This window comes from Oncorhynchus clarkii, chromosome 24 (genome assembly GCF_045791955.1).
Source record: "Oncorhynchus clarkii lewisi isolate Uvic-CL-2024 chromosome 24, UVic_Ocla_1.0, whole genome shotgun sequence".
NCBI classification, from domain to species: Eukaryota; Metazoa; Chordata; class Actinopteri; order Salmoniformes; family Salmonidae; genus Oncorhynchus; species Oncorhynchus clarkii.
In genome coordinates this window covers 13,612,290-13,638,366 of record NC_092170.1, presented here as the reverse complement: position 1 = coordinate 13,638,366, position 26,077 = coordinate 13,612,290, and the positions used below count along the sequence as shown (strand labels likewise).

General features: G+C 41.2%; 2 protein-coding genes and 1 pseudogene across 2 annotated transcripts; 2 read left to right on the top strand and 1 right to left on the bottom strand.

The window, feature by feature from the left end:
* The first annotated feature begins 5,483 nt into the window (after positions 1-5,483).
* Positions 5,484-10,236, top strand: LOC139382936 (L-amino-acid oxidase-like). The gene is made up of 8 exons (XM_071127211.1): positions 5,484-5,520; positions 6,305-6,407; positions 7,463-7,677; positions 7,865-7,977; positions 8,189-8,390; positions 8,538-8,606; positions 8,729-8,865; positions 8,968-10,236. The coding sequence occupies exons 2-8, from the start codon at positions 6,377-6,379 to the stop codon at positions 9,728-9,730; spliced, it is 1,530 nt and encodes a 509-aa protein (XP_070983312.1). The 5' UTR covers positions 5,484-5,520; positions 6,305-6,376; the 3' UTR covers positions 9,731-10,236.
* Positions 8,452-11,032, bottom strand: LOC139382937 (mitochondrial import inner membrane translocase subunit Tim8 A-like; annotated as a pseudogene).
* A 2,343-nt stretch (positions 11,033-13,375) lies between these two features.
* On the top strand, positions 13,376-24,746 carry LOC139382199 (succinate dehydrogenase [ubiquinone] cytochrome b small subunit B, mitochondrial-like). Its single transcript, XM_071126081.1, has 4 exons — positions 13,376-13,509; positions 14,406-14,516; positions 19,650-19,800; positions 23,248-24,746. Exons 1-4 carry the CDS (start codon positions 13,461-13,463, stop codon positions 23,411-23,413), a joined length of 477 nt encoding a protein of 158 aa, XP_070982182.1. The 5' UTR covers positions 13,376-13,460; the 3' UTR covers positions 23,414-24,746.
* Positions 24,747-26,077: the final 1,331 nt, after the last annotated feature.

Below are 26,077 nucleotides of genomic sequence, written 5' to 3'. Positions count from 1 at the left end.
GACTTGCTTAGGCCAAGAAACATGAGCAATGGACATTAGACCGGTGGAAATCTGTCCTTTGGTCTGAGATTAGGTTTTCAACCTCTGTGTCTTTGTAAGATGCACAGTAGGTGAACGGATGATCTTCGCATGTGTGGTTGCCACCGTGAAGCATGGAGGAGGAGGTGTGATGGTGTGGGGTCACTTTGCTGGTGACACTGTCAGGGATTTATTTAGAATTCAAGGTACTCTTAATCAGCATGGCTACCACAGCATTCTGCAGCGATACGCCATCCCATCTGGTTTGCGCTTAGTGGGACTATCATTTGTCATTTGGACAATGACCCAAAACTCACCTCCAGGATATGTCAATCAATCAAATGTATTTATAAAGTCCTTTTTACATCAGCCGATGTCACAAAGTGCTATGCAGAAACCCGGTGTCATGCCCTGACCTTAGAGATCCTTTATTCTCTATTTTGGTTAGGTCGGGGTGTGACTAGGGTGGGCATTCTAGTTTCTTTATTTCTAAGTTGGCCTGGTATGGTTCCCAATCAGAGGCAGCTGTCTATCGTTGTCTCTGATTGGGGATCATACTTAGGCAGCCTTTTCCCACCTGTTTGTTATGGGATCTTGTTTGTGTATAGTTGCCTTGAGCACTGCATAGCTTCACGTTCGTGCATTGCCGGTTCACGTAATAAAGATGATGAACCCAAACCACGCTGCATTTTGGTCCGATTCTTACAACAACGTTCGTGACTCAGCCTTAAACCCCAAATAGCAAGCAATGCTGATGTAGAAACACAGTGGCTAGGAAAAACTGCCTAGAAAGGCAGAAACCTAGGGAGAAACCGAGAGAGGAACCAGGCTCTGAGGGGTGGCCAGTCCTCTTCTGGCTGTGCCGGGTGGAGATTATAACAGTACATGGCCAAAAAGTTCAAACGTTCATAGATGACCAGCAGGGTCAAATAATAATAATCACAGTGATTGTAGAGGGTGCAACTGGTCAGCATCTCAGGAGTAAATGTCAGTTGGCTTTTCATAGCCGGTCATTCAGTGTTAGAGACAGCAGGTGCGGTAGAGAGAGAGAGAGAGAGAGAGAGAGAGTCTAAAACAGCAGGTCTGGGACAAGGTAGCACGTCCGGTGAACAGGTCAGGGTTCCATAGCCGCAGGCAGAACAGTTGAAACTGGAGCAGCAGCAGGTGGACTGGGGTGGACTGAGGACAGCAGGTGGACTGGGGACATCAAAGAGTCATTAGGCCAGGTAGTCCTGAGGCATGGTCCTAGGGCTCAGGTCCTCCGAGAGAAGAGAGAAAAGAGAGAAAGAAAGAGTTAGAGGGAGCATACTTAAATTCACACAGGGCACCGGATAAGACAGAAGAAATACTCCAGATATAGCAGACTGATTCTAGCCCCCCGACACATAAACTACTGCAGCATAAATACTGGAGGCTGAGACAGGAGGGGTCGGGAGACACTATGACCCCGTCCGACGATACCCCCGGACAGGGCCAACCAGGCAGGATATAACCCCACCCACTTTGCCAAAGCACAGCCCCCACACCACTAGTGGGATATGTTCAAACCACCAACTTACTACTCTGAGACAAGGCCGAGTATAGAACACGAAGATCGCCCCCACAGCACCCGAGGGGGGCGCCAACCCGGACAGGAAGATCACGTCAGTGACTCAATCCACTCAAGAGTCGCACCCCTCCTAGGGACGGCATGGAAGAGCACCAGTAAGCCAGTGACTCAGCCCCCATAATAGAGTTAGAGGCAGAAAATCTCAGTGGAGAGAAAGCCCTGCCTCCAGCTGTTCTAATTCTAGGAACAATAAAGTTGCCTGGGTCTTGTGACGGTAGCGTACGTGTAGGACAAACCATCCACAGAGACAAACTGATATCTTTCCGACAGATAAGATCTAAACTAGGCCAGAACTTGTCTGTGTAGACCAATTTGGGTTTCCAATCTCTCCAAAAGAATGTGGTGATCGATGGAATCAAAAGCAGCACTAAGGTCTAGGAGCACAAGGACAGATGCAGAGCCTTGGTCTGACGCCATTAGTCATTAAAAGGTCACTTACCACCTCCACGAGTGCAATCTCCGTGCTATGATGAAGTCTAAAACCAGACTGAATCATTTTGTATACATTGTTTGTCTTCAGGAAGGCAATGAGTTGCTACGCAACAGCTTTTTTCCCAAAACAATTGAGAGGAATGGGAGATTCGATTTAGGCAAATTGGTTTTTATATTTTCTGGGTCAAGGTTTGGCTTTGTCAAGAGAGGCTTTATTATTCACACTTTTAGTGAGTCTGGTACACATCCGGTGGATAGCGAGGCATTAATTATGTTCAACATAGGAGGGCCAAGCACATGAAGCAGCTCTTTTTAGTTTAGTTGGAATAATTCAGTAGTTTAGTTTAGTTGGAATGCAGCTTGAAGGTTTAGAGGCCATGATTATTTTCATCAATGTGTCAAGAGATATAGTATTAAAAAACTTGTGGGAGTGTCTCCCTTCAAGGCAAAGGGTGGCTACTTTGAAGAATATACAATATATTTTGATTTGTTTAACACTTTTTTGGTTACTACAGGATTCCATATGTGCTATTTCATAGTTGTGATGTCTTCACTATTATTCTACAATGTAGAAAATAGTAAAAATACATAAAAACCTTTGAATGAGTAGGTGTGTCCAAACTTTTAATTGGTACTGTATACCTCATAGGCACAAGAAACATGGAGCTACTGTACTACCAAATCTGATTAATCGGATCATTGTCTATACCTTTTGCAGTGTTGTAATAGTCTAGTGTACTACAACTAGTGTTATAGTATTGCCGCTGCACACCACACATTGCTCTACCCCACCTGGGCTAGAGGAACACCTATGTGATAAGGCTGTTCATCGACTACAGCTCAGCCCCCTACTGTACTTTCTGTACACCCATGACTGCGTGGTCACACATGACTCCAAAACCATCAATATGTTTGCCGACAACAAGACAGGGTTGGGCCTGATCGTCGACGGGGACGAGACAGCCTACAGGGAGGAGGTTGCAGCCATGGCACAGTGGTGCCAGGAAAACAGCCTCTCCCTCAACGTCTGCAAAACCAAGGAGCTGATAGTGGACTACAGGAAACATGGGGAAGAGCAGCCCCCTATTGACATTGACTGGGCTGCAGTGGAGAAAGTCAAAAGCTTAAAGTTCCTCGGCGTGCACTTCACAGAGAACATGACATGGTCCAATCACACCACGTGGTTAAGAAGATGCAGCAGGCACCTGAAGAAATTTGGCCCTCGGACCCTAAACAAGTTCTAAAGCTGCACAATCAAGAGCATCTTCACAGGCTGCATCATCACCTGGTACGGAAACTAATCCGCCCTCAACCAGAAGGCCCTAATGAGGGTTGTGCGGACGACCCAATAGATTACTGGGGGTGAACTCCCTGCCCTCTAGAACATCTACACCATGCAGTGTCCGAGGAAGGCATGAAAGATCGTCAAGGAATCCAGTCACCCAAGCCACATATTTTTCACTCTGTTACCATCTGGCAAGCGGTATTGGAATATCAGGTTTTTGACCAAAACGCTCCGTGACAGCTTCAGCCACCAGGCCATCAGACTGCTGAAAAGCAAAACCTAGCTGTCTCCCTGCACAGACCTGCACCTTAGAGACTGTACTTCTAGAAAAAAGGGTTCCAAAAGGGTTTTTCAGCTTTTGCTGAAACCCTTTTGGGTTCCATGTAGAATCCTCTGTGGAAAGGGATTCTACATTGAACCCAAAATGGTTAACCTGGAACTAAAAAGGTTCTTCATAGGGTTATGGGGACAACCCTTTAGGTTCTAGAGAGCTCATTTTCTTCTAAGAGTATATATGCATCTTAGAAATAGTTTTCACTGACTACACACACATTTACACACACACACACACACACACACACACACACACACACACACACACACACACACACACACACACACACACACACACACACACACACACACACACACACACAGTCAACGCTGCTGTTCTAATATATACTATTGATTCCACTACCCAATTTATATTTGTAAATACAGTGTAAATCCAGTCCATTATTACTACGCATACTACCTCTTATATTACTTCTACTACATCTTATTTTTGACTTTACTATTTTCATTGTTATTATTGATTATTGATAAATGTACGTACTGCACTGTTGAGGGAACTAGCACATAATCATTTTGCTGCACCTTTTATACCTGCTGTAAACTGTGTTTGCGAAGAATACATTTGATATGACTCATGTGGCTCTACTTCCGCTGTTGAAATAAACTACTCTAGAGGTTCATCGGCTGCTCAGATGACCTTAAAAAAAATGCCACAAAGAACATCAATGTGGCACAATGTAGCGTGGGAAAGGCTTAAAGCTAGAATCCTTAAAGCCTACATCATAATATTATATGATTCTTGAAGAATATAATCTAAAAATAAAACCTAAATTCCTTGTGCGCTTAGTTCAATTCTCGTACCCAATCAGAACCCCAAATATAAGCTTGTTTTACTGAAATGTTTGTAAACTATGTAAATTTAAACAAACCCTGTATAGCCTCAAAACATAGTTAAAATGATAATTTTCACATAATGCATAATGGTCAGTCCATGTATCCATACTGATGGGAAGTGAACTGACAACTGGAAGGTTGCTGGTATCAAATCTTAGATGCCATTGCCTGCCGTTGTGCCCTTGAGCAAGGCAAGAACAGCTCCCCGGTGCCTACTAAAGCAGCCCCCCGCACCTCTCCAAAACCTGTATGTGTGTCTTTCGGAGTGGTTGGGTTAAAAGCAGAAGACAAATTTCAGTAGAACCTTGTGATTAACCTTGCAATTAACCAATAAGTTATATTAATACGTTTGAGAGTGGTTATAGTTCTCCAGACCCATTGCTCAGCTTTTTACTAACACAGAGGCAGTGTGTCCACTTTATTATTGTTTCAATTAAGGATTCTAGCTTTAAACAGGCTCAAATGCCAATCTGTCTACAACACCCAATAGAATAAAATCCAAGTGAATGGCAAAGTTTGTGTGCATCCCAAATGACACCCTTTTCCCTTTGCAGTACACTACTTTTGACCAGGACTCATAGGGCGATGTGGGGAATAGGGTGCCATTGGGACGCACCTTAATGGAGTCAAGGGAGTGCAAAACATTTGGGGAGATATATTTTCATCTTGTTTTTTTTCTGTTCATCATGACCATTTTTGTTATAAAGAGTAATATAAAAAAAAAAAAACATAGCAATCAAGATATTATGCATGGTGAAAGGTGCATTGTGGAGCACATTCATTGCATTATCACAGTTAATATGTTGCTGACTGTTTACATCACATAATTTAAAAGGCTTATCAAGTCCTTCTTGATATGTATCCAATTCTCAATTTACGTAAATAAAGGAATTGATGCAACCCTTTTGAAACGTTCGCGTTTGCTTTCGATTGCACTCTTCCTGCACTATAAAAGAAGACAGGCTTATCCAATTGACATCACAGTAAGGTGAGTAGACGTTCCGATTTATTTAACCTAACCTTCAATGTATGTATCCAATTAAATAACTCACTATATAATCTTATCTTCGAATCTTAAAATATAATTTCTCTATCTCAGGTTAGGTAAGGCAAGGTGGACTTCAGGAGACACTAAAATGCACTATAAAATATATATTATGTTGGTGGGAAGGGGGAAATGAGGTATGCTGGTGAATAGTAAACCTCACTAATCTAATTTGTTCAGTGTGGTTGAATCTCGAGCCGGTGTGGGAAAATATTCCTTTCCGACCTCAGAAGCCCAAATAGGTCCCTCATTAAAATACGCTGGGTGCAATTTCACACATACCATGTGTGATTTCCAGTCTAGTCATTCATGGTAAGACGCCAACTTGTAAGAATCCTAGAAAAGATTTAGGCGAAGGAAAATAGCTAAGCTACATAGCTCAGAGATATTTGTTTCATTCATGCATATTGCTTTTGAGAAGTTACCATTGATGAAGGTGAGTCGTTTCCCATGAAGGTAGCCTACCCGTATCTCAGTTTAAGGGTGTAGGTCTAATGAGTTATACATACATGAATAGGTGTTTAAATGTAAGTCGTTATGCATGATTCGCAAATTAATGTTCTTAATTTAATTCGCAACGAAAACAAATGTGTAACTAGATTTTGCTGGGTTTTGGGGAGGGGGGACTTTCAATGTTATATAACATTCATAATATTAATTTCATTTAGTAAAACAAAGTCAATCACACTATCTAGGCTACAGTACTCGCCTCCACGTTTCGCTTTAGGTTTCTATTTCTCCAGTGGGCGTCAGCATCACTAGAAAAGGGAAGGCAAGGACTCTGGGCTTAGGAGTCAAGATGATACCCTATGTGGCGTTGTGCAAATATTGTAAGTATTTTCCTTTTTCTTCATCTGACTTTAGCTTAGTTATAATGACAAATTGACTTGTGATCAAAGTTTATAGCCTATATTTTTGTTTATTTGAAGAATTTGTAAAAATTCATTGTGTCAGGGAGTACAGCAATACATTGGGACTACTGTCAGAACAACAAGTAGTGCTTCACCTTATGGGCAGTGGTGGAAAAAGTGCTCAATTGTCATACTTGAGTAAAAGTAAAGATACCTTAATAGAAAAGGACTAAAATAAAAGTGAAAGTCACCCAGTAAAATACTACTTGAGTAAAAGTCTGAAAGTATTTAGTTTTAAATATACTTGATTATTAAAAGTAAAAGTATAAATAATTTCAAATAACTTATGTTAATCAAACCACACGGCACGATTTCTTTATTTTATTTTTTAATGCACGGATAGCCAGGGGCACACTCTCACTCAGACATAATTTACCAACAAAGCATTTGTGTTTAGTGAGTCACGCCAGATCAGATGCAGTGGGGATGACCAGAGATTTTGCGTGAATTGGACAATTTTCCTGTCCTGCTAAGCATTCAAGATGTAACGAGTACTTTTGGGTGTCAGAGAAAATGTATGGAGTAGAAAGTACATTATTTTCTTTAGGAATGTAGTGGAGTAAAAGTAAAAGTTGTCAAAAAATATAAATAGTAAAAGTATAGTACAGATACCAAAAAAACGACTTAAGTAGTACTTGAAAGTCTTTTAACTTAAGTACTTTACACCACTGCTTATGGGGAATTCCAAATACAATAAATTACTTTTGGAAAAACTTTTTGTTGAATTCCAACAACTTATTGGGAAGTAGAAAAGGGGATGTTGTTCAGGACCATTCTAAAAGTCATTCTAAATCTAGTTTTGTGATTTTGGGGTGAAAACAAGAATAGCCCCACAGACTGCATGCCATCCATGTATATTGCATATACTTTAAAAACATATATCCCTCTGTAGCCCTTTTTAAAAAGACATTTTTACATGTTTCTTATATTTGAAGCCTGTAGGCCTATTAAACAATTACTTATTTCTTTTCCAGTTCCTGTCGCTATAGTTGTGGTCATAGTTTTCAGTGTCAATGGATACATTGAAGATCCTCTTTTTGACTGCCTGCAAGATTCAGACTATGCCGAACTCCATGAAATTGTGAACAGAGGTCTTCCCTTCACAAAGACACCTCATCGTATTGCCATCGTCGGTGGTGGTATTGCTGGACTGACTGCAGCAAAGTTTCTGGAGGACGCAGGGCACAAGGTACAGTATATTTCATAACATTTACTGTATCAATGTCAACACAATGAATAACATTGACATATGCTAATTGACGTATGATTGACATACTCAGAAATGAATTTAGTGTCAGTATTGTAATTATCTGGTTATGACTAATAATAAGCCTACAGTGTAAAAGGGGGAAACTGATATATTTTTTTGGGACAAGGTGACTTTAATAGAGGCAAGTGGTCGAATTGGAGGACGGGTGGAGACCTACAGAAATAGAAGAGAGGGATGGTATGCAGAACTGGGTGCTATGAGGATCCCTAGCTTTCACAAGTGAGTTAGGCCTATTGTCCTACCACATGAAATAGGTAGCGATCTCTTATCCCCTCTCCTCATATGTTATTGTTGAAAAGAGGTCAAGCATCCTCTCAAATTAATCATGATCTGATACAGGTGCATGTCCTATAGATTTGCATAAGAATGATAGCAGGTGTTTACTTTAACCATCAAAACAAAGTTAACTATGGCATTTTTCATTCAACAGAATTCTTTTATCATTTGCATTAAAAATGGGCCTTGGACTGAATCCATTTATCCAGGATGACATCAACACATATTACTATGTGAACGGGTTGCTACAGAAAACATATACGGTTAAAGAGAACCCAGACGTGCTGAACTATCCCTTGACTGACAAGGAAAGGGGAAAATCGGCTGGTCAGCTCTTCGACTTGGCCCTGTGGAAGGTGTGTGCAAAGGGAAGGGGGCTCCAAACACAGCATTAGACTCCTGTGGTGGAACACTGTGTAATGTTAAATGTTATTTTATATACAGGTACAGTGTGTCACATAACACAGTTATAACAAATATGTTTTACAAATGATTTGTTGTAGATAAGGGATGATATCAAGACAGCCGGCTGCGAGGCCATGTTGAGAAAATATGACTCGTACTCAGTCAAGGTAAGAAAACACTTGGTTGCTTATAGGTAACCATCAGACAAGATGCAGGATTATTGTTATAGGCTAAATTGGTGTGCACTTTGCCTTATTCAGCAATTTTAATAAGTGTTGATTTCTGATAGGAGTATCTAGTGAAGGAGGGGAACCTGAGTCGTGGTGCCATGCGCATGATTGGAGATATCCTGAATGAGAACAGCCTCTTCTACGCATCACTTACTGAGATGCTGTATATTCAGTCAGATATTAACGACAACACTGTGTAAGAACAGCATTATGCACATATAACCAAATTAGACACCCCGCCCTACATCTAGTGTTTTTTAAGTAGTGTATTAAAGTAGTGGAATGTTCTGTTTTTCAGCTATTACGAGATCACTGATGGGTTTGACCATTTACCAAGGGCATTTTACCAGGCCCTCAACAGTACCATTCTTCTCAACTCCAAGGTCCGACTCATCAGTCAAACCAGCAGCAACGTAACCGTATCCTACCAGGACTGGCGCAATCCATCCTCCCTGACCAACCTTACAGTAGACTATGCCCTGGTGACAGCTACAGCGAAGGCTACCCTCTTCATGGATTTCCAACCCCCGCTGTCACCCCAGAAGATGGAGGCCCTGCGGTCCGTGCACTACGCCAGCTCCACCAAGGTGGTCCTCAGCTTCAGTGAGAGATTCTGGGAAAAGGAGGGCATCAAAGGGGGGAAGAGCATCACAGATCTCCCCTCTCGTTTCATCTACTACCCTAGCCACAGCTTCCCAGGCACGGCTGGGGGGGCTCTCCTGGCATCCTACACCTGCTCCGATGACTCCACTCTGTTCCAGGGGGTCAGCGAGGATGAACTGAAGGCCTTGGTGCTGGATGACCTGGTAAAGATCCATGGGGAGGCTATACGACCTCTCTGCACTGGAGGGTTGGTGAAGAAGTGGGGGCTGGATCCCTTCAGCCTGGGGGCTTTTGCCATTTACACACCTTACCAGCAGACGGACTACGCCTCAGACCTGTTCAGGAATGAGAGCAGAGTCCACTTTGCTGGGGAGCATACGGCCCTACCTCACGCTTGGATCGAGACTGCCATGAAATCTGCACTAAGGGCAGCCAGGAACATAAGTAACCTGGCATGATAGACATCTGGGGCCTGGGGACATCGATTGTATTTTGAATAGCTTGAGAAGCCATGATTAAAGGTTGAATGTTGACAAACGAAATGATGAAATTCAATGGCCAAACCAAAAACAATACAATTTTGTAACGTTTTTTAGTACTGTCTGATGATGCATTCGCTAGTATACATGTGTTCTGCTTTACTCAATATGAATGGCACAACATGATGAGATGAGTGTGGATGAAATGAAACAGAACTGAACAGGTTTACTGGCCTATTTACAAGTACTCTTCAGGGCATATTGTTCATACCTTTTCCCCTTTCTAAACTTTATTATTTTTGTGTGTACTGTTTTAAAATGGCAATTTTGTTACACATACTAAAGTATTGTAGCAAAGAAAACTATGTCAAATGATGATGTCACACATACGTTACATAGATGTAATGAGCAGCATGGTGTAGGTGTAGTTCTTGGGCCTCTTTTTAAAAAATGTTATTTTAATAAAGCCGTATTGCAACCAAAAACGTTGTGATTCTATATCATGTCCAATTTAGGCCTACCTCTTTAATAATTGTACTGTGGCATATCAGCATATTAGGCAATGGTGTTAGGGGTTCGAGACATAAAGGAAACATAATGCACAGTTCTTTTACAAAATAAAACAGTTCTTTTATAAAATAAAACAGTATTTTTCCCATTGTCTAGCTCCCATCAATGGGCACCCTTCTGCACCATCTGCGTGAACCGGTTGGTTATAGACAAGGTAGTGTCAATGAAGCGGTCAACACAGTTCACGAGGCAAGTCTCTGTCCGTGAATCCATTTTTGAACTCGGGCTCCCCTCCATGCACTTGTCCCAGCAGACATCTGTGAAGTTATGCACCTTCAAAAGAAGCAATGAATCAGCTAACGTTAAGTCAATTTCCGTATGGAGGTCTCAAAACAGAAATATATTATTTCGTAATCAACTCGCAATTTGGTTTGTCCATTCTGAGAACACGTTTGATGGTGTAATAAAATAACACATGCAGGATACAGTTCAAAATACAGTTAATGTAGCTAGCGTTAGCTAGCTAACTCCGTAGCATGGCTGCTGCTGTGTGTAGCTAAACTACCTACCTGGGCCTGAAACTGCGCTTTCTGTTGTTCAATTGCGATCATCCTTTGGAGCTCTGAAGCATCAGCCTTTTCTGACGAATTTAAATCAAAGCCGTCCATTGCAGTAACAGGGATTGGTTACAGTCGGGTTAATTCAACCAGTAGAGCGGATAATGACCTCTGTAGGCTCGTGCGTTTTTTTGCTCAGTGGTTTGTTGTAGTTTGCTCCGTTACCAAGATAGTTGACTAACACACGAGTCATGACTCTCCAATCATTTCAATGTTCAACTTTTCATTTAAGTAAGGCCAACCCATTTTTTTTTTAAAGCCACGATATGTAACTTTTTAGGCGACTTGACCAAATTCACATATAATTGTGAGTTAAAGATCTGTCGTCGTTGAAATCAATTCTAAGAAGCGGCAGATCTGTTCTTTGTGCGATATTTCTATGCTTCCCCTTCTAATGTTTTGTTTTGGCATCTTTTACTTTTTTCTTGTATACCCGTTTCAAACGGCTGAAAATACAATATATTTCACAACGGTTTAGATGATACTATACTTCTACACTATACTTGCTTGTTTTGTCACAAACTGAAATGAGGCAAACAATTCCAGAGAGTGGTTTCTGCATATTGCACCTTTAAAACAATCTAATGGATAGATTATGTTAAGGGAATAGTTCTCCCAAATTACATATTGGTTTCCTTACCCTGTAAGCAAGTATATGGACAAGGTATGGCATTTGAGGCACAAATCCAATGCAAGTCAATATATAGTATATTAGCATTTTCACAGTGGTTGAAAAAGTGCCCAATTGTCATACTTGAGTAAAAGTAAAGATACCTTAATAGAAAATGACTCAAATAAAAGTGAAAGTTACCCAGTAAAATACTACTTGAGTAAAAGTCTAAAAGTATTTGGTTTTAAATATACTTAAGTATAAAATTCCTTATATTAAGCAAACCAGATGGCACTATTGTATTTTATATTTATTTAAGGAAAGCCAGGGGCACACTCCAACACTCAGAATTCATTTTACAAATGAAGCATTTGTGTTTAGTTAGTCCACCAGATTGGAGGCAGCAGGGAGGACCAGGGATGTTATCTTGATAGGTGCGTGAATTGGACCCTTTTCCTGTTCTGCTAAGTACTTTTTGGGTGTCAGGGAAAATGTATGGAGTAAAAAGTACATTATTTCCTTTAGGAATGTAGTGAAGTAAAAGTAAACATTTTCTAAAATATAAATAGTAAAGTACAGATATGGCAAAAAAAAAAACTTAAGTATTCACACCACAGCATTTTCGCGCACCAACCTAAAGTATCTCAAAATGGATTCTGTATGGTGTGTGTGTGGCAGGCTTACAATGATTGCAAAAAAACAACATTTGAGAGTGTGCTGACCCTGATGCTAGAGGGGGTACGCAGCTGGAGGTTAAATGTTTGAAGTGTTGCGGGACAATAAAAAGTTTGGGAACCTCTGGTGTAACTCAATTAAGTTACTTATAGATAGATGATTTTGATATGAAGTACGGAAATGCAAAAATAGGTACCATTGACTTGCATTGGATTTGTGCCACAAATGCTTTTATTTTTTATTGAAACAGTGGCCAGGTAAACAAAACCAAAGCATTGATTGCTGTCGTACTTTATCCATAGACTGTTTAAATGGTAAAGAAACCAATATGTCATTGTGTAATTTGGGTGAACCATCCCTTTAATATAATCACTGCTATCTATTCAGATTAAAGGGGTAATCTGCAGTTGCTATATCCATTTTTGGATTTATAAATTAATGATGTACGGTGGTATATCCATCGATTTTTTAAAAATAATATAATTTATACATGCCTATTGAGCTTAGTTCAACTGTTGTACCCCATCAGAACCCAAAATATGAACTTGTTTTACTCCAATGTTTGTAAACAAAGTAAATGTAATCAAACACTGTAGAGCCTCAAAACATAATTCAAACTATACCTTTGATATCATGGATGGTCACTCCTTGCAACCTTGCTCTGTCTATTAATTTGAGAGTGGTTAATATCTCTAGCCCCATCCCTAAGGTTTTTACCGAGGCAGGGATTTAGCTTTGTTGTCATTTCAACTAAGGATTGCCACTTTAAGATTGACCATTGCACATTTTTTTTAAACCTTACTTCATTATTAGTACTGCCTGGGGATATAGTCTAGTAAAACAGGATTTAGCCTAGTTCTTATTTATTAAATCCAGAATTCAAAATGTATATCGGGAGTCATGTTTAGTATTATCCTCAGGTAGTATAAGTGTTTATCATCTTACTTGAATGCAGACTTTCTACAGGAGTTGTTAATGTCTGGGACCAGATGCAGACCTTGTGGTCAACATATTGCAATGTGCAGTCTTCTCTTTTTGCAGATCAACATTGTCCATAAAGTTAGCTAAAAATGCATATGTTTCTTATACATTTATTAGAAAAAGCCTATTAAACCATGATCAAGCAAACATTGCATAATTGTTTGGATTAAAATGCAGTTTATGTGGCATATGCAAAGAAGACGAAGAAGCATCCGCAGTCGACTATCACCCAGTGCTTAAAAACTCTTGGTCAGCAGTGGACAAAACAGCAACTGCATCCGGGTAAGATTTGTGTGACCTTGGTTGGGTAATCGTCATGGCGGCCATCGTCAGGATAAGTTCAGTCTGCCACAGAGGTGGCAAACGTAAGTGTCTTTGTGTTAATTCCACAATTGTGTGTATTTCATATCGTTGTTCTTGATAATTACAGTTTTTTTGTCCAAAGTAACGTTGTACATACATATCGTAACTTGCTAGTAGCTAGCCAGCTAACGTTAATGATAGCTGATGGATGAGCAAAGCAACGACTTTTCAAGTTCATAGTGGCTCGGGGATTCGAACCAGTGATCTTTTGGTTACTTGCACAACGCGCTAGCCGGCTTCACTCTGCATTGAATCAGATCCGTTTACGGATCTCGTAAAGTATCCTGAATCAGCTAAAATGACCAACCTCGATTCTAAACACTTCATATCAGTTTTAGGCCTCATGCTTGGTAGGAACTAAGGGTTATGGTTAACATAATCTATCACTTTACAAAATATTCTATATACATTTTAGGCTATTGTAATCCCTATCAATCCCACATAGTGTGGCATTAATCCAATTCATCCAGTCATTGGCTGCCTATGCTTCAGTTCCTCAAATAGTTGCCATTACCTTATGTGACTGCTAGTTGTAGATCCACTACTTTAAAAAACTACCAAGACACAAGATGCACACAAGCAAGTTACCCTAAAAAACATATAAACCAGATAGGCTACACCTGATTGCTGACAACCACATAAAGCATGGAATGGTTTATTTTCATGATACTCCTTGAGGGAAGACTCATCCTCTGATTTATAAAGGCCTATGTGAAATAATATTCACATTTTGTAACTGAGCCATGTGTGAACAATTGACATTACATTATAGCTTAAGCCATATTGTTTTTTGTTGCTTTGTCTTATTTTATAGCCTACTTATAATTGAACTGTAAATATTGTGATTTAGTTGAAATATTGTCATAGTTCATGACACAGATTTGTCTTCTCCCTACAGTTTTGTTTTATCGCAGCTCTCTGCTCGCACGACCCTTGGTCACACAGCAAAAGGACCAAGACCGGTCCTACCTGTTGACGGCTAGGATTCATGGATCCTCATCTCTCCGGGGTTTGTTGTTCCCACGATAAGAGTTTTGCTGATAGCCTACAGTTTGCCTGTAGCACTCAAAGATTAATAATGGGCTATATGTGTTGCCTAAGAGGAATACCAGTCTTATCAGAACACTGTGGCCATTGTGTTTTTGTGATTTTTTTTTTATGACTCCTTAAAGTAATCAATGTTCAGGTTAGGCTACATGTTATGTAAGGTGAGTGGTAGGCCTATATTATGATTAGAGCCTATAGCCCTACACCTAAGGGGATTCAAGTATTTTCTTCCTTTCTCTTGTACACTGAATTGTGTCGTGTAAGAAGGACTTGAGAGAGAGGGGGGGGTTAAGTCATTTGTCAGGGAGCCGGTTAGTGATGTCACCACTGGCATGTTGTTTGTGTGGTTAGTACCAGTGATGCACCATTATGACATTTGACCGATATCCAATATTTTAGTTGCCAAAAAAAAAAATACTGATATTTAATATTTTAGCGGCCTTTTAAGCATTCTAGTACGGTTAAATAGTTAACACATGGATGCAGTGGTCTAAGGCACTGCATCTCAGTGCAAGAGGCGTCACTATAGTCCCTGGTTCGAATTCGGGCTGTATCACATCTGGCCTTGATTGGGAGTCCCATAGGGCGGCGCACAAATTGGCCCAACGTCATCCGGGTTTGGCCAGGTAGGCCATCACTGTAAATAAGAATTTGTTCTTAACTGACTTGCCTAGATTAAATAAAGGTTACACACACCACACTGACCAAAAAGTTATTTTGTTGACATTTACATATGTCCCCATTACCAGTAAAACATAATCAAAACCTATTTATTTCACTAACTTGCTGTTCTATTCCGTCGTTTCATTCTCAACCAGGATTTCATCATGCATGTCAAACAGTGAAGTTTCATCTCTGTCCGTGGCGCCTCTTCCTCGGTGCGCACAGTCAGTCTTTTTTCATCTTGTCCAGCTGTGTATGTAACATTTCACGTAAACCCTGTTTCTTGTCTGCATTGAAGTAGCGGTCCTTGTACATAGCATCGAGCATGGAATCAATTATTCACAGCCTGTGTGGGCAGTTTTGTTGAGCAGATGTTTCAATCCGATGACGGAGGGTATCACGTCTGCTGCAGGGGCAGTTGAGGAGCTTATTTCTCAAGTCAGTTGGTCGAATGGAGCTAACTAGTGTGTTCAAGTTTCAAACATGTTCTCAGTACTTTCCTCAGCACGAAATCCTCGATGACCCACTGTGCTGTCAGACTCAGCATGCTCATGGGGCTGATATCGCTGGTCCAAATTTCAGTCGTGACGCTTTTACTGTGTAGCTCCCGGAGGGCAACATCTGAAAAATAGCGCACTTGTTAGTGTGTACCGGTGCTCGACCAGTCGGCGAAAGCCAACATCACCCGACAACAGAGAACGGTTGATTGTCAAGGGCAATGAATACTGTTGTCTTGGCGTTAATGGATTTCTCCTTTGAGTTGTCTCGCTGAAATGTTCTTACTCTTTCAAATGACTGCTCGGTCCACACCGCAGACCTTGTGGGTTAGGTTAGGAAAGCTTTCAGCGAGACAATGGAAGCATGCACAGGAGCACCGGCTGTTCTGGATGACTGGGTGATAACGCTCTCGGTAGCCTATGTGAGCAAGACCTTTAAACAGGTCAGCATTCACAAGGCCACGGGGCCAGATGGACGATCAGGGCGTGTACTCAAAGCATGTGCGGACCAACTGGCAAATGTCTTCTGACATTTTCAACCTCTCTAATACCTACATGTTTCAAGCAGACCACCATAGTCCCTGTGCCCAAGGAAGCGACGGTAACCTGCCTAAATGATTACTAGCCCGTAGCACTCACGTTGGTAGACATTAAGTGCTTTGAAAGGCTGGTCATGTCTCACAACAGCATCCACCCAGATACCCTAGGCCCACTCCAATTCGCATTCCGCCCCAACCTCAATCACACTCCACACTGCCCTTTCCCACCTGAACAAAAGGAACACCTGTGAGAGAATGCTGTTCATTGCCTACAGCTCAGCATTCAACACCATAGTGCCCATGAAGCTCATCATTAAGCTAAGGACCCTGGGACTAAACACCTCCCTCTGCAACTGGATCCTGGACTTCCTGACGGGCCTCCCCCAGGTGGTAAGTGTAGGCAACAACACATCTGCCACACTGATCCTCAACACTGGGTCCCCTCAGGGGTGTGTACTTAGTCCCCTCCTTTACTCCCTATTCAACCACAACTGCATTGCCAAACACGACTCCAACACTATCATTAAGTTTGCAGACGACACAACAGTGGTAGGCCTGATCACCGACAACGATGAGACAGCTGATAGGGAGGAGGTCAGAAACCTGACAGTGTGGTGCCAGGACGACAACCTCTCCCTCAACGTGAGCAAGACAAAGGAGATTATCGTGGACTACAGGAAAAGGAAAAGGAGGGCCGAACACGCCCCCATTCACAGCAACGGGGCTGTAGTGGAGCGGGTCGAGAGTTTCAAGCTCCTTGGTGTCCACATCACCAATGAACTATCATGGTCCAAACACACCAAGACTGTCATGAAAAGGGTACGACAAAACCTTTTACCCCACAGGGGACTGAAAAGATTTGGCATGGGTCCCCAGATCCTCAAAGTTATATAGCTGCACCATCTAGAGCATCCTGACCGGTTGCATCAACGCCTGGTATGGCAGCTGCTCGGCATCTGACCGTAAGGAGCTACAGAGGGTAGTGAGTACGGCCCAGTACATCACTGGGGCCAAGCTTCCTGCAATCCAGGACCTATATCATAGGCGGTGTCAGAGGAAAGCCCATAAAATTGTCAGACTCCAGTCACCCAAGTCATAAACCTTTCTCTGCCACCCCACGTCAAGCAGTACCGGAGTGCCAAGTCTAGGACCAAAAAGCTCCTTGACAGCTTCTAACCCCCAAGCCATAAGACTGAACAATTAATCAAATGGCCACCGGACTATTTCATTGACCCCCCCCCCCCCTCAATTTGTTTTCTACACTGCTGCTACTCACTGTTTATCTATACATAGTCACTTCACCCCTACCTACATGTTCAAATTAGAGGTCGACCGATTTATGATTTTAACGCCGATACCGATTATTGGAGGACTAAAAAAAAGCAGATGCTGATTAATCGGACGATTTTTATAATAATGACAATTATAACTACTGAATGAACACTTATTTTAATTTAATACATAAATAACATCTATTTCGTCTCAAATAAATAGTGAAACATGTTCAATTTTTGGTTTAAATAATGCAACAACAGTGTTGGAGAAGTTTTTTTTTTTTTTTTTTAAGTTAACGTTTAAGTTCCTTGCTCAGAACATGAGAACATATGAAAGCTGGTGGTTCAATATTCCCAGTTAAGAAGTTTTAGGTTGTAGTTATTATAGGAATTGAGGCATTGACTTTCTCTCTATACCATTTGTAATTCATATACCTTTGACTATTGGATGTTCTAATAGGCACTTTAGTATTGCCAGCCTCGGGAGTTGATAGGCATGAAGTCAAACAGCTCTGTGCTTTAAGCATTGTTAAGAGCTGCTGGCAAACGCAGTAAAATGCTGTTTGAATGAATGCTTACGAGCCTGCTCCTGCCTATCACTGCTCAGTCAGACTGCTCTATCAAATCATAGACTTAATTATAATAAAACACATACGAGCCTTTGGTCATTAATATGGTCAAATCCGGAAACTACCATTTCGAAAACAAAACGTTTATTCTTTCAGCGAAATACGGAACCATTCCATATTTTATCGAATGAGTGGCATCCATAAGTCTAAATATTGCTGTTACATTACACAACCTTCAATGTTATGTCATAATTGTGTAAAATTCTGGCAAATGAGTTCACCGTTTGGCAGGCGGCCCAAACTGCTGCATATACCCTGACTCTGCTTGCACTGAAAGCAAGAGAAGTGACAAATTCCCTTGCCCTTGCCTTCTAACATGAATTTCTTTTAACTAAATATGCAGGTTTAAAAAATATATACTTCTGTATATTGATTTTAAGAAAGGCATTGATGTTTATGGTTAGGTACATTTGTGCAAAGATTGCGCTTTTGTTAAACTTATCTTATAAAAAACAATCAATGCTAGCTAGCAACTTAAATTGGCTCCTTGCAGCCACAAGGTCCTTTTGACGCTGCACTCGTAACAGGTGGTCAGCCTACCACGCAGTTTCCTCGTGGATTGCAATGTAATCGTCAACCAAAAAGGCCAAATACCGATTGTTATGAAATCTTAAATCGGCGCTGATTAATCGGTCGACCTCTAGTATAAATTACCACAACTAACATGTACCCCCGCACACTGACACCGGTACCCCCTCTATATACTTTAGTTTATTTGGTTAATATTTTCTTACCTCTTCTTGAACTGCACTGTTGATTAAGGGCTTGTAAGTAAGCATTTCATGGTAAGGTCTACACTTGTTGTATTCGGCGCATGTGACAACGTTTGATTTGTGTAGCGCAACATTTTTCCATGGCGTCATTACGTAATGTACCTACGCTATAGGTATGCACGTCAGTTTTGCACATCGGCGTTAAACTAGACATCGTGCTGATGTCGCTGTTGGCATTTTTAGCTAATATTGGCCGATTCCGATATGCTCACCGATATATCGTGCATCAATAGTTGGTACATAATTAGTTCGGAATCAGAGCGGAATCAGTGGAATGGTATCAAATATATCACATGGTTTCCAGGTGTTTGATTCCATTTGCTCTATTCCAACTATTTATTATGAGCCATCCTCCCCTCTGCAATCTCCGCTGGTGTGTATAATAGAACCTGAAAGATATAAACTGACTGGGATAATTGTTAAACGCAAAAACATCTTTAGGCTAACAGACAAACCTAATTGTTTCTATGTGCTAAAAACATGTTAGATTTATAGTAGGCCTTTACCTGCCTTGTTCAGCGGCAGAACGCCAGATTTTTACCTTGTCAGCTCGGGGATTCAATCCAGCAACCTTTCGGTTAATGGCCCAACGCTCTAACCACTAGGCTACCGGCCGCCCCTCAATGAGGAGTCTGTTTAAATGATGACCCTCTCTCTCCACAGAGGTTAGTTCTGCATGTGGATGTATGATTGGATGTTTTGTTATTTGCCCTTTTGCAGCCGGCTCTGTGTCCAAAGCTGCCTCCCTGCATTGGACAGGAGAGCGTGTGGTGAGCGTACTGCTGCTGGCCTTGGGGCCTGCTGCCTACTACTTCCCCGGACCTGCTGTTGACTACTCGCTGGCTGCTGCCCTCACCCTGCATGGCCACTGGTAAGACAAGTTTCCCCTCTAAAAATGTTCATTGGTTTAAAGGGCACTGGCCAGCTGTCTCTTCCTTATTCTGGTTAAATGTTTTTCCTTTCATATTTCCACTAAAACGATCATTTCCGGACAAAATCGTTGCACATGTTCCGAATAAACCCAGACCATAGTTTTTCAGCTTGAAATATACTTGTGTTGTGACTACAGTCGGAAGCTTTTATGGAGGACAATGGTGAATAGAGTAGGCAAGTGGTTGGGATAACCAATCAAGTCCATGTGCACTACATTTCTGCTCATGCAAAAACAATTTTGTTCTTAGCATTTATTTTGCTTTCATTTACGAGAGCTTTTAGATTTTTGAAGAGGTGGGCTTAATGTCGCCCTGGGGCACTATGCCATTGCTAGACCACTGACTAAATGAAAGTGGCAGGTTTAAAGCACAAATCCTTGTCATGTGTGGTGTTAATACTCCTTAGGTTTTAGTTTGGGGTACTTGGATATCCTCAAGGCATGTCCCTCTAATGAAGACCAGCTAATTGTCAAACTTGTCACTGAGGAGTTGAAATGCACGCTCATATATATTCTTTTGAACATCAAGATGACGCTTAAGAATGCTGGTCATGTGTGCTACTTTTGTGAAGTATGCAGCCGTTTTTAAAACCGCGCTCCACATATGTTCCAGGAGATCAATACCATTTAACTTCGCCTTACTTGCTAAGGCTGTGTGAGTGCCGCTATTTGAGCTGGAGTCATCAAATACCACCATTGTCCAGTTAACTGAGGAACACTGAGCACGCCTACGAAGCTCTGTCCTCCGAGACCATTGCTAAGCCAATCTTTTTTACATCTCTCTTTAGGCACTATTCAAGGATTTCACCATTCCTTATTCCTTAATGCTTACAGTTCTGTTTGTTCTCAATGTAATTGTATTGCTTCCGTCCCTATCCTTACCCCAGCTTGGGCTCGAACCAGGCTGGGGTAACACATCAACGAACACATCAACAACAGTCACCCACAAAGCCTCGTTAACTGTCGCTCCACAAAAGCCGCAGCCCTTGCAGAGCAAAGGAAACGACTACTTCTAGATCTCAGAGCGACGTCATTGATTGAACACTACTAGCGCGCACTGCTAACTAGCCATTTCACATGGGCTACATAAACAGGACCAGACACCCCACCCTGTAGTCTAAACAAAGAATAACCTAACTAAGATCACATGATGGTGCCTTGAGCTGTTGGTGTGTTCTCTGGTGGGCCTTCAGTCATCCAAATGATGCATTTGTCCAATTCCCTCTCTCAAACATTACCCTGGGGAAGCCAATGAAGTCAGGACTGTCCTGTCGGGATGGCTATGACAAGTGGCGTAGGAGGGTTAACACCAATGTTCCCTCTAAGCTGTGCAGCTCCACCAGAGAGAAGCATGAGATTAAACTACACTCAACTTTGTAGAGCAGTGGTCACCAACTGGTTGATTGTGATGGCCTGGTCGATCTCCAAGGCATTCCTATTCGATTGCCAAACATTTCTGTAAAAAAAAAGCACCGGTAAAGCCTTGTGTTCCTTTATTTTTTTGGTCTCGGGCTGTTGGTGGTAGGTGCACCCGATTCAGCTGTCCTGCGTGTTGCCATTTTGAACCATTTCATGTCTGAAGGTACAAACTCTGCCTTTCCGGCTCGCTCGGAGAGCAAATCAAGTGCACTATAGGCCTACCACTGGTCAATCGGCTGGATCAGATTACCGCGTCTGCAGTAACGTAGCAGGATTACATTTTAAAAAAGCTATCGCAAAGTTGTTACTGTGAGACTTCAAAACCATGACTAGAGAGACTGTCAACAAATACAGAAGTTTTTATGAGTGAGTTCATGTTTTAAGTACTTACTCAGGACTTTGTATTCAACACTTTGCATGTTCTTCCTATTTCCACTCAGCGCTACAACAAGCACTGCTGCAGTAATGAATCAGTAGGAAAGTAGATCTATAGGCTTGTGTTGTTACTATTAGCAGCTTATGTCTTTTTTTTTTTATAATGAAGGAATATTTAACCTTGTCTTCATAGGAGTAAAAACATGAATTTGTCAATGAGAAATAATGCGGTGCGACTTGATTTTTGCCATCAGCTGGAAGGCTGTGTTCCTTTGGTCAGTGTCAGTGGAGAGCGGAGGGATGTTGAGAGGCGGACCCTCAGTCCGCTGAGACTGACCATCAGATGCAGGCACCATCAGCTGAGTAAAATTAAAAGCAAATTAGCTGCACTCAGCTGTGCCTCAAGTAATACAGCAACAGATCTATTATTGGTATGATCATATAGCCGACCTCAATTTAAAAAAATAAAATAAAAAATGTCCCGAACAACAATGCATTGGCAATGCCAATATGCAGTGATAATGTATTGGGCCTATAGCTTGCTGCACAAACTTAATTGCTACAGTACTGTTTTTAATTGGTTAAAGTTGCATAGGCTTACGCTTTGAGTCCTGTTTTATTTTTTATCTAATCGGTAGATCTCGGCATGCATTTTGACTCAACCGCTGCTCTAATTATTGCCCTGTTAACGCTATCAGCGTTTCTCTTTTACTGTGGCAATTGTGATCAAATCAACGCAATATTAGCCACTTTCAATGCAACACACCGAAACAAAATGAACTATGCAAAAGATTGTTTTAGGCAGAATGCATCCGAGTAGGATTCTATTGCATTGACACGCGCTACTTAGCCCGGTGCTGCATAAACAATTAGAGCTGCAGTAGACCTACATGCAAATAGTCCATTGCCATATCTGGACTGTGTTTACAGCATGAGCGGTCATGAGTAGGTGCGCTTGTTTTGAGATCAAAGCGAGAGAGGCTAGCATAATTTGTCTGCTCCTCTGTAATAATGGTATGGGAATAATGCATTTTATTTAACACTGGTTTCTTGCATCAAACAACATTTTAAGCCACCTCGTCTAAAGGACAAGTGGATAAACAGGTCCATGCCAAGCCCTGCGTGTTTTTTTTTCAACCAAAAGTCTCATGGAATGTAGGCCTACATTGCACACTACACATTGGCTGCTACTGTAGGCTGAATGGTAGAACATATTTCAATGTTATGGGATGCATTTTCTACATTGTTTTTGATGGTAGGCAACTCTGATAGGCCTACATTATGATCAAGTAGCCTACTTGGCCACTTAACTGTAATTTTAAAGCGGGTACAGCCTCAGTGTTCACAGTATACGCGTGCTGAAAGTTGCATAGACTTTTCTTTAAGTTTGTGCTCAGACCTGGAATTTGTTCAGTGCCCCAAAACATTTGAGAACAATGGTTAAATGATTAGCCACTTTAATTTTGCCCTTGTTTACCAAAAATTGTATAGGGGGTGTTACTTAGCCTTTTTTAGCACTAAATCACTGGCTATTCAGTAATATTGTGGTTCTAAGCAGTCTCATACATTTCTTGTATTGTCTTACCTCCCCAGGGGGATTGGACAAGTCTTAACGGACTATGTTCATGGAGAACCGAAGATCAAGATGGCCAACGCAGGCCTCTTCCTGTTGTCAACTGTCACCTTTGCCGGTCTCTGCTACTTCAACTACAACGATGTAGGCATTTGTAAAGCGGTGGCCCTATTATGGAGCAAATGAATGGACTGAGGTTTGGGATGGGCACTGGGACATCGGCCATCTTGTTCTGATATGATTGTAAACATTCAAGGGATTATGTACATTTCTATGAATATATAATTTCACAAGTGTTGTAATTCATGTTGAGGTTTGTGTTGTACTTCAACAGGCCTGTTAATGATCTGCTCCTGTTGATTTTATGATGTGGACTAAACTAAATATAAGTTGTCCTTCTGACCCCAATCAAACATGCACACACAGTGTATGCTGCCGTTTAGTGAAATGTTATACGGTTAACTTCTACCTGGGGCCTGTTAAAGGGTGCAATTTTACAGAACGCTTCGATAGAAATGCATTTTGTAGATAGAATAGGGACTTGTCAGGTTTATTCAATGCATTTCTAGCTTCCTCTCACTGAGTTCACTCCTGTTATCAAACTGCTATATTACAAACACTTTGTGTAATGCTAATGAGGAAGTATCCTGTGATTGTGTCCTTAATTTCAGATCTACTATGGCAAATGACTTAATCTCTTCTGTAATAAATTAATTTAGTACAGAAGAGATCATGTAGACATTGCATTCTTATTTGTGGTATGTTTTGCGTCCGTCACCAATCTGTAAATAACAGCTAGTGCCCTTCAAGACCATTGCAGTCAGCTTAGTGCCACACATTTAGTCTGGTTGACCTTGCAGTCTGATTTGATTGACAAGAGCAAATGGGTGTGACCACTAGCAGTATTTAAACTTCATAGCCATACTGTTCTGGACTTTATGGGTCTGTTCAGAAAGGGTGTGATGTTAGAAAACGTTCAGATAGGTATGCATTTTGCCATGCAGAATTGGGCATCACCACAGCTCTATTCATGACATTTCTAACTGCAACGTTCTAAACATTTCACCCCACTGAGCACAGCCCAGGTTGAGCATGTAGAAAAGTAGGCATACTGATCTGTACATCATTGCGCTTCCACTTGTACCAACCCTGTTTGTTGTCAGTCAAATGACAATATCCTGGTTTTATAGTAATGTGCATAATTTACTTACACAGCTGTGCCTGGCATCACTCTTGCTTAGTGTATAAATGTTATGTTGGCAGGAATTAAATTTTCCATTTATCTGATCATTTGTATGAACAGTTGCTAAGCGTCAACAAGTCAAGTACAGCTGGCATCAAATATGAAGTTAAGTCATGAGTGCATGCACTTGGTCAAAATGGCATCGTTTTATTTTGTACTGTTGGGAGTGTCGGCTGAAACAAGTAGAAGTTGTCCTGGTTAAACAGCCAAGAAACATGAAGGTCTTGGTCCTACTACTACACATGTCTGAAAGCTTAAATGGCTTTGGAAAATCAACTGTTTTGTCTTTTTATTTGGTCTCGATTTATACATGTCACCAATCCGTTTTAAGCAATCATAAGCTGTTTATACTCATTTATAATGGGTATTTAAGCATTAACACAAATGGTCCCTCATTGTAAAAAATAACTTTCTATGCACTGCTGATGAGTTCAGTTGCTTAACAAAAGTACCATAAACTGTCATATTCCAGGATTTTGTAAATCCATATAAACACTCAGTCCTCAGGGAGGTGCCTAACTGCATGAGCTCTGCATCTGGTCCAGCCTCAAAGCTCAAGTAGCACGGACCCGACCTGACTGACATCTGCAGTTAGTTGTACCAATAATTAGTTCCATTAAGAGCACAGCCTCGTGTGAACAGCCAAAGATTGCTGCTGGAGGAAAATAGGGAAGTTTTTTTTTGGTTACCTTTGTCTTGTCAGTGTGAAGTGTGTTTGTGCAAACAGCTGGTATGAAGGTACCGTAATTATCACACCTGGGTCGTGTTCAATTGGGAGAAACTGAAATGGTCTTGTCTCATAAGGGAAACAGATGTTTTTTCTTGAACTGCTGAACCCAACTCAGTTGTCAACCCAAAGGCTAAAGAAACGTTTCAGTGTGTGTTTGTTGCTTTGTGGGAAGTTCAGCTGGACAATAAAGCCATACATTACATGTAACGTAGATGTAAGCACTGTTCATTTCAAAATGAATGCAAATGTCTATTCAAAATCTATATGCTTACCAGTGGTTTGGCAGAAACTCCTTTTTGGTTCCAATTCTTACAGCACACCATATAAGTCCTCTGGGCATGTCATTGTTTCTATAGAATTGGATATTGAACCGGCAATCATCTAGAAACCAGAAAACAAGACACGATATACATTCAACAAAGGGAAATGCTGTATGTCCTGCAGCAGTATACATACAAAAGTACTTTTGCATGTTTTTGTCACATGGTCTTCCCTGGTGTATGTGGTTGTGTTATGCAGGAGCCTGATCTCTATCCAGGGCTGGGGAGTAACGGATTACAAAAATGGTAACTGTAATCCGTTAAATTACCAGCAAAAATATTGTTATCAGATTACAGATACTTTTGAAAAACTGGAGGATTACTTTTAAATTCAGAAAGGACTTTTTCAAATCAGGCTTGAAAAAATTTGCAAATGTAAGTTTGTTCCAATTAAGCGAGTCTGACCACAAGTCAGAGACCACTATGATAACACACCAAATGTGTTTGATGGATCACAGGGAAAAAGAGCAGGTATAGACTTTTGTAGGCTACAGTCCAAGCAATGTAGTTGCTACATCCAATTTTGGACTTATAAATTATATTAATTGAAGATTACA

Coding starts and splice junctions, on each gene's coding strand:
- LOC139382936 (XM_071127211.1), top strand. CDS start 6,377: ATGATACCCTATGTGGCGTTGTGCAAATATT. Junction 6,408..7,462: donor TGTGGCGTTGTGCAAATATT/GTAAGTATTTTC, acceptor TTTCTTTTCCAG/TTCCTGTCGCTATAGTTGTG. Junction 8,866..8,967: donor GATATTAACGACAACACTGT/GTAAGAACAGCA, acceptor TCTGTTTTTCAG/CTATTACGAGATCACTGATG.
- LOC139382199 (XM_071126081.1), top strand. CDS start 13,461: ATGGCGGCCATCGTCAGGATAAGTTCAGTCTGCCACAGAGGTGGCAAA. Junction 13,510..14,405: donor CTGCCACAGAGGTGGCAAAC/GTAAGTGTCTTT, acceptor TTCTCCCTACAG/TTTTGTTTTATCGCAGCTCT. Junction 19,801..23,247: donor CTCACCCTGCATGGCCACTG/GTAAGACAAGTT, acceptor TTACCTCCCCAG/GGGGATTGGACAAGTCTTAA.